General features: G+C 37.6%; 1 protein-coding gene across 8 annotated transcripts in view; it reads left to right on the top strand.

The window, feature by feature from the left end:
- The window catches only part of supt20 (SPT20 homolog, SAGA complex component), a 62,704-nt gene that overhangs the window by 19,345 nt on the left and 25,530 nt on the right, over nucleotides 1-17,829 (top strand). For all 8 annotated transcript variants that reach the window (XM_063054353.1, XM_063054352.1, XM_063054358.1 and 5 more), the window contains exons 10-17: nucleotides 73-212; nucleotides 1,730-1,886; nucleotides 1,983-2,039; nucleotides 2,811-2,882; nucleotides 8,841-9,007; nucleotides 13,964-13,996; nucleotides 14,087-14,204; nucleotides 16,212-16,320. In XM_063054353.1, the coding sequence (XP_062910423.1) occupies nucleotides 73-212; nucleotides 1,730-1,886; nucleotides 1,983-2,039; nucleotides 2,811-2,882; nucleotides 8,841-9,007; nucleotides 13,964-13,996; nucleotides 14,087-14,204; nucleotides 16,212-16,320 (853 nt within the window). The remainder of the gene's footprint in view (nucleotides 1-72; nucleotides 213-1,729; nucleotides 1,887-1,982; nucleotides 2,040-2,810; nucleotides 2,883-8,840; nucleotides 9,008-13,963; nucleotides 13,997-14,086; nucleotides 14,205-16,211; nucleotides 16,321-17,829) is intronic.

The following is a 17,829-nucleotide window of genomic DNA, read 5'->3' as shown; positions in this document are numbered from 1 at the left end:
CGTTTACTCTTATTTATTTGGTTTAAAACAATACAATTTTGCTTTTTAAAGTCAATCTTTTTCGTGATGCAGGATGACAAGCTTGTCCTTGAAAGTCAATTGGTACTCCATACAGCAGAGCCACTTTGTCTAGACCCTTCCTTCACTGTAACATGCACAACGAATAAACTTCTTTATAACAAACAAAAGATGAACACTAGACCGATGAAAAGGTGGGTGTTGGAGAAATAATGAGTAAAGTTTTGTATTGATATTCCGACTGGTTCCCAAACTGCTCCTCTATTTCTGCTAATTAATGCTGTGGAGTTATTACAGCACATTTCAGGACATCCTTGTTATACCATTATTTGAACTTTGGAAGGAAGAACCCAATCTAATGAACCCTGTCAGAAGTAATCAATGTTTGAGATTGAGATTATTACCTGATATTATTCTGGGATCGAAGTTGATATATTAGCTTTATTTACAGTGTACATTAAAACTTCAAAACATACAGTGAAATGCATCATTTGATGTCAAATCAAATTAGCAAGGATTGTGCTGGGGGTACCTGCAAGTGTCGTCATGCTTCTGGTGCAATATAACACTCCCACAACTTAATAACGCTAACTGTACATCTTTGGAATGTGGGAGGAAACCAGTGTAGTCATGAGGAAAATGTATAAATTCTTTCTAAACAGCTTGATATTCTAAAGGTTTTGGTTTCTGAACAAGCCATGTGTGTTATACTGAGTTTTATCCTGCGACCTGGAAAATAAAGAGGCAAGGTGAATGAACTCCAGGCATTACTTAGAGTTATACAGTACATCATAGAAACAGGCCCTTCTGCCCAACTGTCCCTTACTGACCAAGATGCCCTATCCAAACGTTTGACCCACAACCTCTAAACCTTTCCGGTGTATGTACCTGTGCAACTGTCCTTTTGTTACACCCTTCATGTAACAAAAAAAAGTTGTGTCTCTGAAGTTCCTCTTAAGTCTTTCAATCTTTCCCCTCTTACCTTAAATGTATGCCTTCTTGTTCTTGACTCCCCAACATGATGGGGGCGGGGGGAACAGAAAGACTGAGCGCATTCAGCCTCTCGATTCTCCTCATAATTTTATACGCCTCTATAAGGTAACCTGTCACTCTCCTATACTCTAAAGGAGTAAAGTCCTGGCCTGTGAAGCTTCTCCCTATAACTCAGTCTTTGTAAATCTTTCCAGTTTAATAACATATTTTCTAAAGCAGGGCAACCAAAACTGAACACAATACTCCCAAATGAAGCCTCACCAGTGCCCTGTACAACCATACTGTGACCTCCCGACTTTTATACTCAATGCCCTGATGAAGGACTCTGTGCCAAAAGCCTCCTTCAGCACCATTTCTACCCATGACACTACTTTCAGTGAGCCATGTACTTGTACTCTGTTCACAACACTCCCCAGAGCCCTGCCATTCACTGTGAAAGTGCAACCTGGATTTGACTGGCTCATTTCACCAAAAGGAAATAACTTAAATGAAACCAGGTGCAGAATATCAATTTCTACTACTTAAACAGAACTATTTAATGTCCTGTTACTTAAAATGGAGGAACAAAATACTTCCCATGGCCTACTTTAATTCGGCCTCCCTTACCAAATAGAATTATGCAAAAAGGTGAATTTATATTTATCTTCTGCTTTGAAACCTGTTTGCTGGTTGTTAACTTTTTGTCATATTACAAGTCTATTTTGCCTATTTTCAACAGGAATATGAAGCGGTATTCCCGACCAGCATTGAACAAACAGCAGGAGATAACCCAATGCACATCATCACCTCATCTTAAGTTGTTTGATTATTTACAAAAGAGAAAAGAAAGAAAGCCAGTGTTACCTGTTGATCTTAAAATTTCAAGAGCTGGAAATGTATGTTTCTTTTCACTTATCCAACTATAAACCTTGTCAGCTATTGCTTTCAACTAGCATATTGTTTTAACATAATTTCCTCTCTTCTTGTGGCAGTGTGTTGACATGTGGAAGCAGAGTCCTTGCCAGCTCACAGTGCCATCTGAAGTTGATGTAAGTCTTTGGCTCTTCATAGAATATCAGTAATATTTTATCAAAAATTCTCAGAAATAATTGAAACTTTTTTTAGCATTAATCATTATGTTTTAATAAACAGCAGCCATTTGAGGCAGTGAAGAGCTATTTCATGAGTTTGTTCATTATAGATAATTGGACTGTTTTAGCTTCAGTAAAATCAAAGCAAGTTACTACTTTTCTTTCATCTTTCCAAAGATATTATGAAAATTGCAGATCTGTATTGTTACGAGTTTATCTCATTGAAGCTGTTTTAGAGCTGGTGATTCATGTTATAAGACAACAAAAATCAAAGGTATTTGATCCTGAGGTGTCAATCAATAATAGAAACACATCACTGGAAAATCAATTCTGTAGAGAGCTACTTTGTTTATGGTTGTATACATGTTTCTTGTACTTTTTTTACACTTTTTTCCCTCTGTTTCTGTATCTCCAAGCCTGAATGCGTGAAAATGCAGTGAGCAAAACAGTTCTGAATTGTCTTACTGCTTATTTCTCTCAAACTTATCAGTGACAAAAATCACTGCTTTCTGAACACAAGCACATACAATTAACACTATTTAAAAACTGTTCGGCAACAGTTTCCTGTCCTAATTAAGCAATATAGTGTCCCAAATAAACAAAGGGAATTTTGGAATTTTTGATTTTTGTTCTTTAAGAATTGTCCCAAATAAGTGGCTGCCCTAATGGACTGTAGTGTGAAAAACTTATATATTTGTTAATTTTAGTATCAAATTTGCACTTGTCTAGGTGGAAAAGTATGTAAAAGTGGAAAAATTGATCAGATCTGATGACCTGCAAGCAGCAATCTGGCCACCCCATGTAAGTACTACAGTTCTTTGACTATTTCATTCAAATGTATTGTGGGACCTTTTCAAACACCAGATCTTCCCAAGTACACTTCTAACTACAGCAATTTACTTCATTGGAAAACTAGAGCATCTTGAAGTTTTGCTTCAAATTTAGATATTAGTTTTTTTAAGTAAATTTTCAAAATAATTTTAAATCATCAGTTTAAAAATATTAATTCCATTTAATGGAAATAAAACAAATTACAAATTTGTAGCCAATTAATGTTATTAAAAATGTCAAATAATTATAAACATGTGATTGCCATTTAGTTGATTGCTAATGTTCAGTCTTGCAAGTGATTTCTTCAGAAGGATATATTTGATCAACATTAGCGGTCTGAATAATTGAATGGGACTCTAGACTCTAAATTTTGACATTTTATTTAATCTGTAAGCTTCATTTGTTCATCTAACAGAAATAGCTGCAATTTCAGGCATAAATTTGTATAGAATATACAGTTGTAAGAAAAAGTTTGTGAACTGTTTGCAATTATCTAGTTTTCAGCATTAATTACTCATAAAATGTGATCTTCATTTATGTCACAATATTAGACAGACACAGTTTGCCTAAACTAATAACACACAAACAGTTGTACTTTTCATATCTTTATTGAACATATCATTTAATCATTCACAGTCAAGGCTGGAAGAAGTATGTGAACCCTTGTATTTAATAACTGGTTGAACCTCCATTAGTAGCAATAGCCTCCACCAAATGTTTCCTGTAGCTGCTGATCAGACTTGCACAATGGCAAGGAGGAGTTTTAGACCATCGTTTCAGATCATTAGTATTTTTGGGATACCTTGCATGAACAGCCCTCTTCAGGTCATGCCACAGCATCTCAATTGGGTTAAGGTCTGAACTCTGACTTGGCCATCCAAAACACAAATTTTCTTCTTTTTAAACCATTCTGTTGTTGATTTCCTCTTGTGTTTTGGATCATTGTCTTGTTGCATTATCCAACTTCTACTGAGTTTCAGGTGGCAGACTGCTACCTTGACATTCTCCTGTAAAATGTCTTGATACAATTTTGAATTCATTGTTCCTTCAGCAATTGCAACCTGAGGCAGCAAAGTAGGTCCAAGCCATGATGCTTCTTCTACCATGATAAGTTGGGATGAAGTTGTGGTGTTGGTGTACATTGCCATTTTCCCTCCAAACAGTGGTATGCATTTATGCCAAAAGTTCAACTTTTGTCTCATCTGTCCACAGAACATTGTCCCAGAAGTATTGTGGCACATCCAGGTGGTCTTTTGCAAACTGGAGATGTGAGAAATGTTTTTATATTTTGGAGAACAGTGGTGTTCTTCCATTAACAGCATTCTTGTTCGGTGTTTTTCTTGTAGCGAACACATGAACAGAGACTTTAGCAAGTTTTAGAAGTTTCTGCAGGTCTTTTGCTGTTACCCTTGGGTTCTTTTTCACCTCCTTCAGCATTGCACGTATGCTGTTGGTGTGATCTTTGCAAGATGCCCACTCCTAGGGAGAGTAGCAACAGTACTGAGTCTCCTCCATTTGTAGACAATTTCTCTTACCGTGGACTGATGAACACTCAGTTCTTTAAAGATGCTTTTAAAGCCTTTTCCAGTCTCATGCATCTGTACAATTCTTCAAAGGTCCTCTGAAAGTTGTTTTGATCAAAGTATGGTGCACATAAGCAGATCTTTCTGGAGAAGAGCAGGTTCTGTCAGTGACCTGACTTTGTGTAGGGCAAGGCACCTCTACAACAAACACCTCCAATCTCATCTCATTGATTGAAACACCTGACTCCAAATAGCTTTTGCAGAAGGCATTACCCCAGAGGTTCACATACTTTTTTGAAGGTAGACTGATTGCTTAAATGGTGTACTCAGTAGTGATGAGAATTACAATTGTTTGTGTATTATTAGTTTAGGCAGTTTGTGTTGGCTTTTTATTGTGACTTAGATGAAGATCAGACCACATTTTATGAGTAATTAATGCAGAAATCCAGGTAATTGCAGAGTTAACAAACTTTTTCTTTCAACTATACCCCACAGAAATGGGCCATTCAGCCTACCCAGTCCTTGCCAGCATTTAATCATTCATTCCCTTTTGTCCTTTGAAGTGTAATCCTATCCCTTCTCCCTTTTCCTGACTTTCCCTTAAATACCTTGGTTACAACTGGCAGGTTCCACTTTCTTGCTAGTCTGGGTTTCTTCCACATTACCTATTTATTGGTGATAACCTGATACAGATGGCTTCAAATTTTATTCCTTTCCACATGTAGAAATAATACCTACTCTGTCTACACGACTGTGTACTGTTCTAAATCCTCTGTTAATATGAAAGACCTTGGCCAGGTCAGGAGAAAAGTGACTCCATCCATCATTGATACCTTTCAATTTATGGTATCAAGCTTTTAAATCTTTTCAGCTTAGAACATAGAACATGGAAAACCTACAGCACAATACAGGCCCTTCGGCCCACAAAGCTGTGCTGAACATGTCCTTACCTTAGAAATTACCTAGGGTTATCCAGAGCCCTCTATTTTTCTAAGCTCCATGTACCTATCAAGGAGTCTCTTAAAAGACCCTATCGTATCCGCCTCCACCACCATCGCTGGCAGCTTCTTTTCAAGTGTTCAATATCCTTTTAAGTAATTTAATTGAGGAAACAATTCAAACTGCTAGATTCTGAAACAAAAACATAAATGCTGGAAGCGCTCAGCCAGTCAAGCAGCACCTGAGGAAAGAGAAACCAGTCATCATGTTAATCTGAAATAATGATCAAAGTTCAAAGTAAAACTTATCGCTAGATTACTAGTCTTGTGCATAATTCTCTCAAGTTGTTTCAGTAGGAGTATATGTAGCTTTTTTTCATTTTTTCAATTTGTTCTAAAAACAAACCATAATTACTTGGATTTTTTTTATTATAGTCTCACTGACTTTGGTGCAATGTTGTATTTGTTGCATTAGGACTCCTACTTTTCCATTTATTTTTATTTTACAAGTAACATTTGACCTGATTCATTCTACCTTTCATTAAAGTTAAATTAATTTGTCAATTATGCCCCTGTTTTACGAATTAAAGCCTTGCAAATTGCTGTATTTCACTTTACCAATGATAAATCCTCCAAATTTCATGTGGTCTATATTAAGAAATGAACTTTTCATTTCAAAACATAAATGATTAATATAATCAGTTTTGCTTTCTGTGTGCTGGCCAGCTAGCTCTTCATTCTGCTGTTGGAACTGTGCTCCGTGTGATTTTTTTTTTCTCCCTATTGGTCTTTAAAAAGTAGTGATTCATCATTGTTCTTTCAGGAATCTAGCATTGCTTATGATGCAATACCTTTGTCTACACTTTCTGTTAGGATTTCAAAGAGTTTGCTGAGGTTGGTCAAGCAAGTGAATTTTTCTCTCCTTTTGAATTCTGTGTTGACTGTTCATTATATTTTTGGATTCTAGATGTTTCTTCCGTTTTCATCTTTGGTAGGTTTCCATTATTTTTTTCATAACTGATACTTAGCTGACTGCCTCTTTTAAATATATTAGATATGTACCAACCTCTGACGCTGTACATTTGTACCACTGTTGTACTAAATGTATGCGACGAGGTGTCTTTTAGCTCTATTAGTTCTTGGAAAATGTAAGCAAGCAATCCATCCATCCATAGCTCTGCTTTGACATTGATTTGCTTATTAATTGTTTCTCCCCATGTCATTCCAAGTATAGTTTTATCATTTCAAGATCATCTACTGTCTTGGCTTTCTAATTAATCTTGTTGGTAATAAAATAAAATAGAATAAAATGAATATTTCAGAAAATTTTCTGTTCCTGATAAGGTTTATATCCTTTCTGTCTCTCAATAGCCCTTTTCCCACACTGAATTATCTTTCTCTTAATTTTTGGAATAAATAATTTGGAAAGCTATGTTAGGGGTCTTTTTTTTTCCCCAGAGACTTAAAGAAAAGACTTCTAAAATTATATCAAATTAATACTGCAGATTTTTCTTATACAGCATTATCATATTTGGAAGGATATGCTGTGCTGACTAGATATTTTGATCGGTTATGATATTACTTTTCTGCAAGTCCTCACCGAGTGTAATAGACAATTAAGTTTGCTAAGCAAGAGGAATTTGGAATTTGGCCTTAATACTGGGATAAATGTACTGTAATGTTTACTTTGGTTTTAATTTGCTAAGTTATTGTACAATGTGTTTAGTAGTGTTTAAACTTGTTTATCTGGCATATTAACTGGGAACAAGTTTGAACAAGCTAGAAAAAGCTTGAGTGACTGACTTCAAATGTGATTTTTTTCCCTCACACATAGTTATTGAAGTACTAGTTAAAATAGTATGATAAATCTTTTAAAAATGAAAAAATAGGTATTTGTTACATTTGAGGGGTTAAATTATTAAGAATTCTATTTTATTTTGAAGTGTAGATAGGTCTTGCTTTCAGAACTCTGAGCTGCTGTGCATCAATTTAATGAGCTCTTTATGCTTTGAACATCCCAACCAAATGTTTGAGTGCTTTTAGTTACTGTACTCATGTTGAATGTTTCTGGTGCCCCCAAACATATGTTTAAGAGTGTCAGCAATAATCAACTATAAGCCGAAAGAATTAGTGAAGAAGGGAAGTGTGTGACTGTTAAGGGAGTAATGGAGAATTTGCAAACCAGTTTTGTGTGTTCTTATAATGATGGTAATTTAGAACAGCAACAAAACTTACTCCACTGACCCTTCTCACATGGGAGGTTGAAATACTGAAGTAACACAGAAATTAAATGGATTTAATTGCTTTTAAATCAGCTTAGTAATATCAAGATACCACAAAAGGAGGTTTAGAAATTATGAAGCATATTTTTAAAAATAGCTCTCAAGGATAGTAAGCATTGTATTACAACTTGTAACCAGTTTAGGAATAGCATGATAAACGTGGTTATGTGCATCTCTGGACAAATGGTATTGTTGTGGATACTTAAATTGTTGGGATTCTGGAATTATTTTGAATTATAAAGTCTGTGCAGTATGACTGGCTTCAAGCTTGTACAGCGTTGGGTCAGGTGTCATTTTTGGAAGGATAGCCATTCCTGTGGAGTAGAGTTGTGGAAGGTGGAGAGATTAAACAAGATAACAGTTAAGATAAAAGCAAATGACTCAACAGCAGGAGAAATCTGCATGAGTAATGGTAGATTAATTGGGTGACTGTTCTAAAGACACATTGGAATCATGATCAAAATATGATGTTTTTCTTTGAAAGAAAATTTTATCCCAGTTGCTCCCTAAATGTGTTTCTTTTCAGTAAACCAATAAATTAAAAATATTTATCAAAATCTTGAAAATGAAGTATTATAGACATCTAATATGAGATTAAGGAAACATTTGGTAAAATAGAGACATAATAGGTGGCGAATACTGGAATCTGGAGCAAGAATCATACTGCTAGAAGAACTCAGCAGGTCCAGCAGCGTTTGTGAGAGAGAGAAAAAAGGAAAAGGAATTGTTTGGTGTTTTGGGTCAAGACTATGCAACAGGACCAAGAGTGGAGAGAGAATATATCTCATTTTAAACTCGCGGGGTTTCTATTTCCCACACTGATTTAAACTTGCCATGTCCCATTTCTGACACTCCCTATTCAACCTCAACAACTCCCTATTTACTGTACTTTCTTTACACATTCATCAGGTTAACTAGAAAGTTTGTTATACTTTTGTGTAACATTTAAGAATAAAATAAGTTGAGCTGATTGGGGGTATTAATAGGAATAAAATCCATAGCCCAGAAACTGCCAATCTGGTTCCGCCAAAGACCCAAGGATGTTGAATCTCTGGCATTCTACTGTTTTAGATGTTGGTAGAAGTGCAAGAGATTTACAGGTAAAATTTGTATGTGTATCTGATTTTAAAAATCTATTTAATGAAGTCATTAAGATATTTATGTATAATTATTGAATTCTTTCAGGAAACAAATGATGAGTACATTTTTGAATGGGAAGGGGCAGATCAAGCTCATGCATCCAAATTAACAATTTACCAATCACCAGATGACCCCCTATTTTATGGTAAGATACAAATGATGAAGGACTCCAAACCAGAGGAAGAGAACAAACATGTGGTTACTCACATCCCGTAAGTAGAAATGAATAGGTAGAGGATTGAAAGTGGAAGTCGCGTGAATGCAAGATAAATGTTTTGAAATGAAACTTCCTGCCCTATGTTCAAAACAGTTACCCCAAAATTAATGTTTAAAGACTGAATAATTATATGGAAAGCATTTGGTCAAATTTACTTTTTTATCAATCAAACAATGAAATTAAATCACATAAACTTCTGTAGAATTACTTAAAGTGTATTGGTACTTGATGTAAGAAGTTGAACACAGAAGGGCTGAAATTTAATATCCTCTTATTCATGTTTTGAGTTATTTCTCCTCCTCGTGTTTTGAGTTATCTCACCTCCAAGACAGTAATACAACATTCGTCAGTTTCTGTATCCCAGCGATAACGTTGCTCAGAGCTTGGCTGGGACATTTTACCTTACAGTCTAGGTTGGTGCTGGATTTACTAGACATGGAAACTGGGTGTACATCTCCCAGACATTTTGAATGCTTTTCAAAATTCAACAGTAATAACAAAGTTCAGTGTAAAAACTGGCTGTGGATGACACTGATTTACTGTTTCAATAAAATCAAGCTAAAAGGAATGGAAATGCTATATAATGTTTTAAAAATCTGAGGATTGAGAAAGAGATGTCTCTGACCAAAATTATCCTGTAAGTGTTCACAAATTTACTCATTGTTTCATACAATAGCTTTCTTAGTTATGGATATCCAAGGCATGCTTGGCATTCCTTCCCCTTTCCTCCTGACCGTGCCTTCTGTACCTCCTCCATCTTATAACTTGCACTTTTCCCTATTCTTGAATCGCTAAGCTTTCTTTCTCTGGATTCCACATCCAGTAAACTTGTGCTGCACCTTCACTTCCCTGTATCCATTCTGCTGTTTTTGACTGTATTTGCCACAGGCTCTTTCCTCGTGCAAACAATGGAAAGTTGGTGATGTTGGGTCTGCTGGGTCTGGGAGATTTAAAACACTGCAGATGCTGGAATCTGGAACAAAAAAACTGCTGGAGAATGCAGGGGGTTGAGCAGCATCTGTTTGGTTGGGGGGGGTGGGGGGGGAGTAGAATAAGAATTGTTGATGTTTTGTGTTAAGTCCCTGCAGCAAGACAGAGTGGAGCGAGAACATGGTGAATGTAACGGTGTGACAGGAAGAGGTCAGACAGATGCCAGAAGGTAATAGAGTGAAGAGGGATGAACAATGATGGATAGAAGGAACCAGTTGGAGTAAGGGTGAAATTAGGAGGTAATGATGGGCAGGATCTGAAGAGGATATATAAGGAGCCAGCTGAGGGTGGGGAATGTAAGGGTGAAGGGTGGAGACAAGGTGATAAGTGGGGAAAAAGGCTACCAGTGCTGGAATCTGATAAGTAAGGAAAGTGATGAAGGCGACCATTGAGGAGGGATGAAGGACTGATGGAACAAGATGGGGCAGGGGATATGATGGGTGGTGCATAGAGAGTAAGTGGATGAATTCAGGAAGGCAAGGGTATGAAACTGGTGAAAGGTCATGAGACAGAGGTGTGAGGATTATGGGAAAGGGAACAAAAATAGGAGGGCAGGAGGGGATTAGAAAGCAGTAAGGGTTATCTGAAATGCAGTTTTTATATCATTCAGTAGTAGACTATCTGAGCAAACTATAAGGCTTAGACGATCGTTTTTGCATTGACCCTCACCTTTGCAGTGGTGAAGACCAGGGATGTACAGGTTGGTGTGGCAATAGCAAGGAGCATTTAAATGGCATGCAACCAGAGTTCGGGGTGGCCATTGTGAGTGGAGCACAGCTGCTCTGCAAGCCAGATGCTTAGTCTTCACTTGGTCTTGCTAATGTAGAGGAGGCCACATTGAGAGTACAGAATGCAGTTGATGAGCTTGCAGTAGGTGCAGATGAATCTTTGCCTCACCTGGAAGGGCTGTTTACATTCTTGGATTGTGGTGAAGGAGGATGTGTAGGAACAAGTGTTCTGCATCCTACAATTAGGAAGAGATTATATTCACTTATTGAGTATAAAAATTAAATATAATCCACAAGGGAAAGAGAAAAGCAAGTTTAATCACCTGGCATATTTATAGTTAATTGGGTATGAGAGGTATGACAAATAGAGCTAATTCTGAAGTTAACAAGTCTACGTTTCTGCTATTTTAGATGGACATGCTCTCCAGAAATCTGAAATACATATTTTTGTCGATTGAGGGGTAGGGAGCAATTTGGGAGGAGATTAAGTCCATTCTCAAAATAAAACGTTATGGATTATCGTGTCATTTAGTAAAAATGCTAAAAGAAAAATACATTAGATTGCTACTATCCATAGCAAAGACCAAGTATTAGCTTGATGTCAGTAATGAGTAAGATCATGTCAAGCAATTACTTTGCTCTTAGGTTTTGTGCAGTGTACGTGTATGAGAATGTAACATAAGGTTGGGATGCTATCTCTTTACATCTCCTGTCTGTGGTTAAGTAATGCAAATACTATGCAGGAAGGAATACAGTGAATGCAGCAAAATGCTCAGAAGTGCACACAAATATGGTTAGCTACTCAATTACCTTGCCTCTCTTGCTATTGTTGTTAATTGCTTTCAGAACTAGCAGTGCATGGTGTTGGTTACAGTGGGACTGAATGATAGTCTTCTCCTTGGGTACGTTGTCCATGTTGGTGCGGCAGCCTTTTTCCTGCCTCACTCTGTTCGCTTTGCAAACCCACTGGTCAATTATTGTAGTATATTTATATTTCCTACTTCCCTACTTTTCCTGCTTCCCCAACACTGCCCAATAGAATGCAGTCTCACTGAAAAGACAGGAGCAGCAAGAGTGTGATATTAACACTGCTTCCATCACCATCCTGACTTGTAACTAGATTTTCATTCTTGATATTTATCACCTTATTTGAAAATATGCATCTCATATCCTGATTTCCTTTCCTTTATCATTGTTACAGTGATCCTTTGCTGAACTCTAAAACACTCCCATTCCTTGGGCTTTTGAAGCATTTTTCCACATCGGTCTTTCAGCCTTCGCAGTGTAGTTTAGGTTTTAGGAAGTGTAATTCAGTCATGACCAAAGAATATTCCACATAATGTTACAAGAAAGAGTTGTAAATAAATGAATATTGCCGTATTACATTCAAATGACAATTTAATTTAAGCAAGGAGGCTATAGGTACAGAATAATAAATTTTTTTAAAATGTTCAAAATAGTTATTAAATTTTCCTGCAACACACATTAAAGTTGCTGGTGAATGCAGCAGGCCAGGCAGCATCTCTAGGAAGAGGTACAGTCGACGTTTCGGGCCGAGACCCTTCGTCAGGACTAACTGAAAGAAGAGCTAGTAAGAGATTTGAAAGGGGGAGGGGGAGATCCAAAATGATAGGGGAAGACAGGAGGGGGAGGGATGGAGCCAAGAGCTGGACATTTAATTGGCAAAAGGGATATGAGAGGATCATGGGACAGGAGGCCTAGGGAGAAAGAAAAGGTGGGGGGGGGGTACCCAGAGGATGGGCAAGGGATATAGTGAGAGGGACAGAGGGAGAAAAAGGAGAGAGCGAAAGAAAAAGAATGTGTGTATATAAATAAATAACGGATGGGGTACGAGGGAGAGGTAGGGCATTAGTGGAAGTTTGAGAAGTCAATGTTCATGCCATCAGTTTGGAGGCTACCCAGACGGAAAATAAGGTGTTATTCCTCCAACCTGAGTGTGGCTTCATCTTTACAGTAGAGGAGGCCGTGGATAGACATATCAGAATGGGAATGGGACGTGGAATTAAAATGTGTGGCCACTGGGAGATCCTGCTTTCTCTGGCGGACAGATCGTAGGTGTTCAGCGAGATGATCTCCCACTCTGCGTCGGGTCTCGCCAATATGTAGAAAGCCACATCGGGAGCACCGGACACAGTACATCACCCCAGCCGACTCACAGGTGAAGTCGCCTCACCTGGAAGGACTGTCTGGGGCCCTGAATGGTGGTAAGGGAGGAAGTGTAAGGGCATGTGTAGCACTTGTTCTGCTTGCAAGGATAAGTGCCAGGAGGGAGATCAGTGGGGAGGGATGGGGGCGGGGTGGGCGAATGGACAAGGGAGTCGCGTAGGGAGCGATCCCTGCGGAAAGCAGAGAGAGGGGGAGAGGGAAAGATATGCTTATTCTTCTTTCAGTTAGTCTTGACGAAGAGTCTCGGCTGTACTTCTTCCTAGAGATGCTGCCTGGTGTGCTGCGTTCACCAGCAACTTTGATGTTTGTTGCTTGAATTTCCAGCATCTGCAGGTTTCCTCCTGTTTGCGTTATTAAATTTTCCTGTTGAGAAGTGCAGTATTTTGTTCAGAAATTTGGTAGAGCTCATGAATTCACAATAAATTTCCAGCAGCATTTTTCCTCTTTTTTTGTGCTCTTTGCTCTACTTATTTAATTTATTAATATATTCTTATTGTAATTTTTAGTTTTTTAGCTATTGCACTGTATTGCTGCAAAACAAAAAATGTCACCACATATGCCAGTGATATGAAATTTGATTCTGATGGTACAAACTTCACCTAAGTACTTGATATTTGCAAATTTAATTGATATAATAAAGGGGAAAAACAATTTGTTTAACGAAACATTTTGTGGTTAATGGTTTACTTCTGAAATGTAATTTGCCTCACTTGTATTAAGTTATGAAAGACTGTCTAGTTTTTTTTTGCTTGTTAGTTGAGGAAAGAATGTTTGCCAGTGTTCTAACTTTAATCATTGTCAAAGATCTATAGGTTTTAAGTTCACATGACCTGGCATATGGGCCATCAGTTTATAATTGGATTTGAACATCTACATCACAGCACTAAACTAGAATATGGCTTTGGATAAGTGTTTTAACAAAGCTTTAATCCACTGCATTTTAAGTGTACATTGAACCTCATACATGTTCAAATATAGATCATTTAGGTCTGCAGCTTCTACTGATCTCCTGAATTTCACTTGTAAATTGTTGTTTTGTACACCAGGTTCCCTATAGGTACAAGAGCAGAAGCTGACAGGTGAGTGCCCTTGGTTTTCTTCTCCACTTTCTATACTTACTGTTTTCCATAAGGATTTACTGTTTTAAAATGCATCTTGTTGAACTGCAGGTTTGTAAAGCAGTATTTTGAGGTTTTGCAGCAGGATACCAAATGTCCAGTGAAGATTTCCCATAGTTCAGCTGGCTCAGTGAGTCAGAGTCACTTGTCTCCTGGGAAAGAAATTGAGGTGGGTGTAGTATTTTTTACTTGTTAAATATTAGATTGGTATTCAGAATTACTTGTTAAATTTCTCCATTTTCATAACCCATTGCACATGTGTCCCCACTGTATCAGATGGTGGATTGTATTGCTTTAAGATGTTGAAGAAATCACAATTCAGATGATTTCATTAATGTAATTTATTATTTTAAGTACTGAATCTCACAATGTGTGATCAAGATCGGAAATACAAACATCAAACAAGTCAACAAATTCAAATATCTTGGCAGCCTAATAACAAGTAATGGCAGGTGTGACACAGATATTAAATACAGAATAGCGATGGCGAAAGAAGCTTTCCAAAAAATGAAGATCATATTAACAGACAGAAAGATGAGCATGTACACTAAAAACAGAATACAGCAGTGCTACATTTATTCTATCCTGACATATGGAAGTGAATGCTGGACCATTTCCCCAGCAATGGAAAAGAGACTAGAAGCAGCTGAATTATGGTTCTACAGGAGAATGTTAAAAATATCATGGACCACACATACATCAAATGAAGAAGTTCTCAGAAGAGCCCAAGCAGTTAAATCATTAAACCAACAATAAGAGCAAGACAACTCAGACTCCTAGGACACATCATGTGGAAAGATGAACTAGAAAAACTCATACTCTGGAAAGATTGAGGGGAGTAAACCTAGAGGAAGACCTCGGCTTATGTACATCAAAAGCCTAGCTTGGTGGCTACACATCGAGGAACTGGAAGTCATCCAAAAAAACAAGGGATAGATCTATATGGAAAACCATGGTCACCAGAGTCCGCATCGGATATGGTACTAGACAGACAGACTGAATCTCAGAGTGGTCACTCTCTGGTCGTTAGTACACTCAGGATCTATATTGCAAAGAAGCTGAACAAAGAGTATCAGTCTCCCATATAATACCACTGGTGGTCTAAGTAATTGCAATCAATAACAAATGCTTTTACCAATTTAAAAACCACTATTTTCATATCTGAAGGGTAAATTGATAACTTAATGTATTAAAATCATAATCTGATCAATAAAATAACAAAACAATTGATAATCAGAGGAAGTAGATTTCTTTTAGCCCAAACAATGTACAAGTCTGATATTGTTCCACATGTTAATATGTACACGTTGGTAGAAACTAATAGTACAATAAGGCTGCATTTTTCAATAATTAAAGCAAAAAATGCAAGAAATACTCAGCAGGTTAGGCAGAATCTGTGGTGAGAGAAAAAGAGTTAATATTTTTGGTCAATGACCTTTCCTTTGAATAGGCTCAAGTGTTGAGTACTAAAAGTGTAATATGCCAGTTTAGAAGAGGTGCTGTCCTTGAGTTTAATGCTGTAGGAGGCCAAGAAAAGAGATGTCAGAAATAGGATCAGAATTAAAATGACAAACATCTGGAAACGCAGGGGCACCCTTGTGGACTGAAGGGAAATATTCCATAAAATAAATATAATTGAAGTTTGGTGTAGAAGTTTCAACTTTGTGAGCAATACTGCATTCACATTTCCCACACTAATTTTTTCATATTCTCTTCTGATGTTTGAGACTTCTCAAATCCTCTGGATCTATGGGAGATATTTTTATTAGCATGTTTTGTCTAATATCATCATCATTTGTCTTTCTGGTCTGCCCTATCATGCATTTTCCCTTTTGTTCTCTCTGCCCTTCCCCGTTTCTCTTTTTTTTTAACATTTTTTTCCGAGTTCTCATAGTCATAGATTTGTACAGCATAAAAATAGGCTCTTTGGCCACTGTGTCTAGACTGATCGCACTTGCCTGCATTAATTGGTGTCCTTTTATGCCTTGTTCAAGTGACTGTCTAAATACCTCTTAAATGTTTTTGTTGTTCCTGCCTCTACCACTTCCTCTAGCAGCTTGTTCCAGATACTAACTACTCTTTTTGTGGAAAAATTTACCATTTAAAAAAAATCTTGATTATATATATTCTATATCAATTACACTTTCTGATTAGCCATATCTTTTATGTTTTGTAGCAATCTGAAGAAATTTCTGGATCTGTCCAGTCTTCTATACTGGGAAAGGGCGTAAAGCACAGACCTCCACCCATAAAACTCCCTAGTAGCTCCGGTGCAGGTTCTTCAGGTAAATACTTCAGTTGAATACCAACTTCATACTCATGTTTTCTCATTGCACCTGTATCCACACGAAGCAATTGCATCTGGAAAAAATTGTTTTGAGACAGTGACACGTGTCAAAAAAAGCATATCCTTGCCCAAAAAGACTTTGCAAAGCATCACTTAGAAGATAGTGTAAAGGTGTGGAAGAAGGTCTTGTGGTCAGATGAGTCTAAAGTGGAACTTTTTGGCCTCAACTGTAACTGGTATGTATGGCATAAATCTAATACTGTACATCAGCCAGGTAACACCATCCTTACTGTTGAGCATGGGGGAGGTAGCTTCATGTTATGAGATGCTTTTCAGCAGCAGGGACTAGAAATCTGGTCAGGATTGTTGAGAAGATGAATGCTGCTAAATACAGAGATATCCTGGTTAAAACTTGCTAGCCTCTGCTAGAAAGCTTAAACTGGGAGGAAGATCGTCTTTTAGCAGGACAATGACCTAAAGTACACTGTCAGAGCAACCATGGAATGGCTTCAGATGAAGAAAATTAATGTTCTTGAGTGGCCTAGTCAGAGTTCAGATCTTAACCCAATCGAACATCTCTGGCAAGACCGCTGTCCACTGCCACTCCCCAATTAACTTGGCACAGCTTGAGCAATTTTGCTAGGAGGAAGGGGCATATCTTGCTAATAGAGACATATCCAAAAAGACTAATGGCTGTAATAGTTGAGAGGTGGTTCAACTAAGTACTGATCAAAGTGGGATGAATATTTCTAAACCAACATTTCTGTTTTTAAATTTTTAGTTTCTTATGTTTTATAATTTTCCCTGTTTTTTTGGGCTTTACTGTGGAAAAAGGACCATGTGATTCACAAATAAAAATTCTCAGTTAAATTGATCAGAATCCCTGGTTGTAATACTCATTTATGTGAACAAAGGAGTGAATACTTTTCCAAGGCACAGTATGTCTTGTCAGGCTAGTGCATTAGCAGTACATCTCCAAGGATCAGTGGGCCATGTGGCCCATTGAGTCTGCTCTGTCACTCAATCATGTTATAAAAGTTAAACAAAATATCCCCAACTCTAAAGGACTGACTTCAAAATTAATCACATGGTTTGTGTAGTCTGGCTGTCAAATGTATTGGGTTGACAAGTTTTTGAGATGTGTATTATGGCAAAGGAGAGAGAGTTTGACAATAGACAATAGGTGCAGCAGTAGGCCATTCGGCCTTTCGAGCCAGCACCGCCACTCGCTGTGATCATGGCTGATCATCCACTATCAGTATCCAGTTCCTGCCTTATCCCCATAACCTTTGATTCCGCTATCTTTAAGAGCTCTATCCATCTCTTTTTTGAAAGCATCCAGAGACTTGGCCTCCACAGCCTTCTGGGGCAGAGCATTCCACATATCCACCACTCTCTGGGTGAAAAAGTTTTTCCTCAACTCCATTCTAAATGGCCTACCCCTAGTTCTTAAACTGTGGCCTCTGGTTCTGAACTCACCCATCAGCGGGAACATGCTTCCTGCCTG

This window comes from Mobula hypostoma, chromosome 7 (assembly GCF_963921235.1).
Source record: "Mobula hypostoma chromosome 7, sMobHyp1.1, whole genome shotgun sequence".
NCBI lineage: Eukaryota > Metazoa > Chordata > Chondrichthyes > Myliobatiformes > Myliobatidae > Mobula > Mobula hypostoma.
The sequence above is the reverse complement of the archived record's forward strand: the minus strand, read 5'-3'. Positions and strand labels throughout refer to the sequence as shown.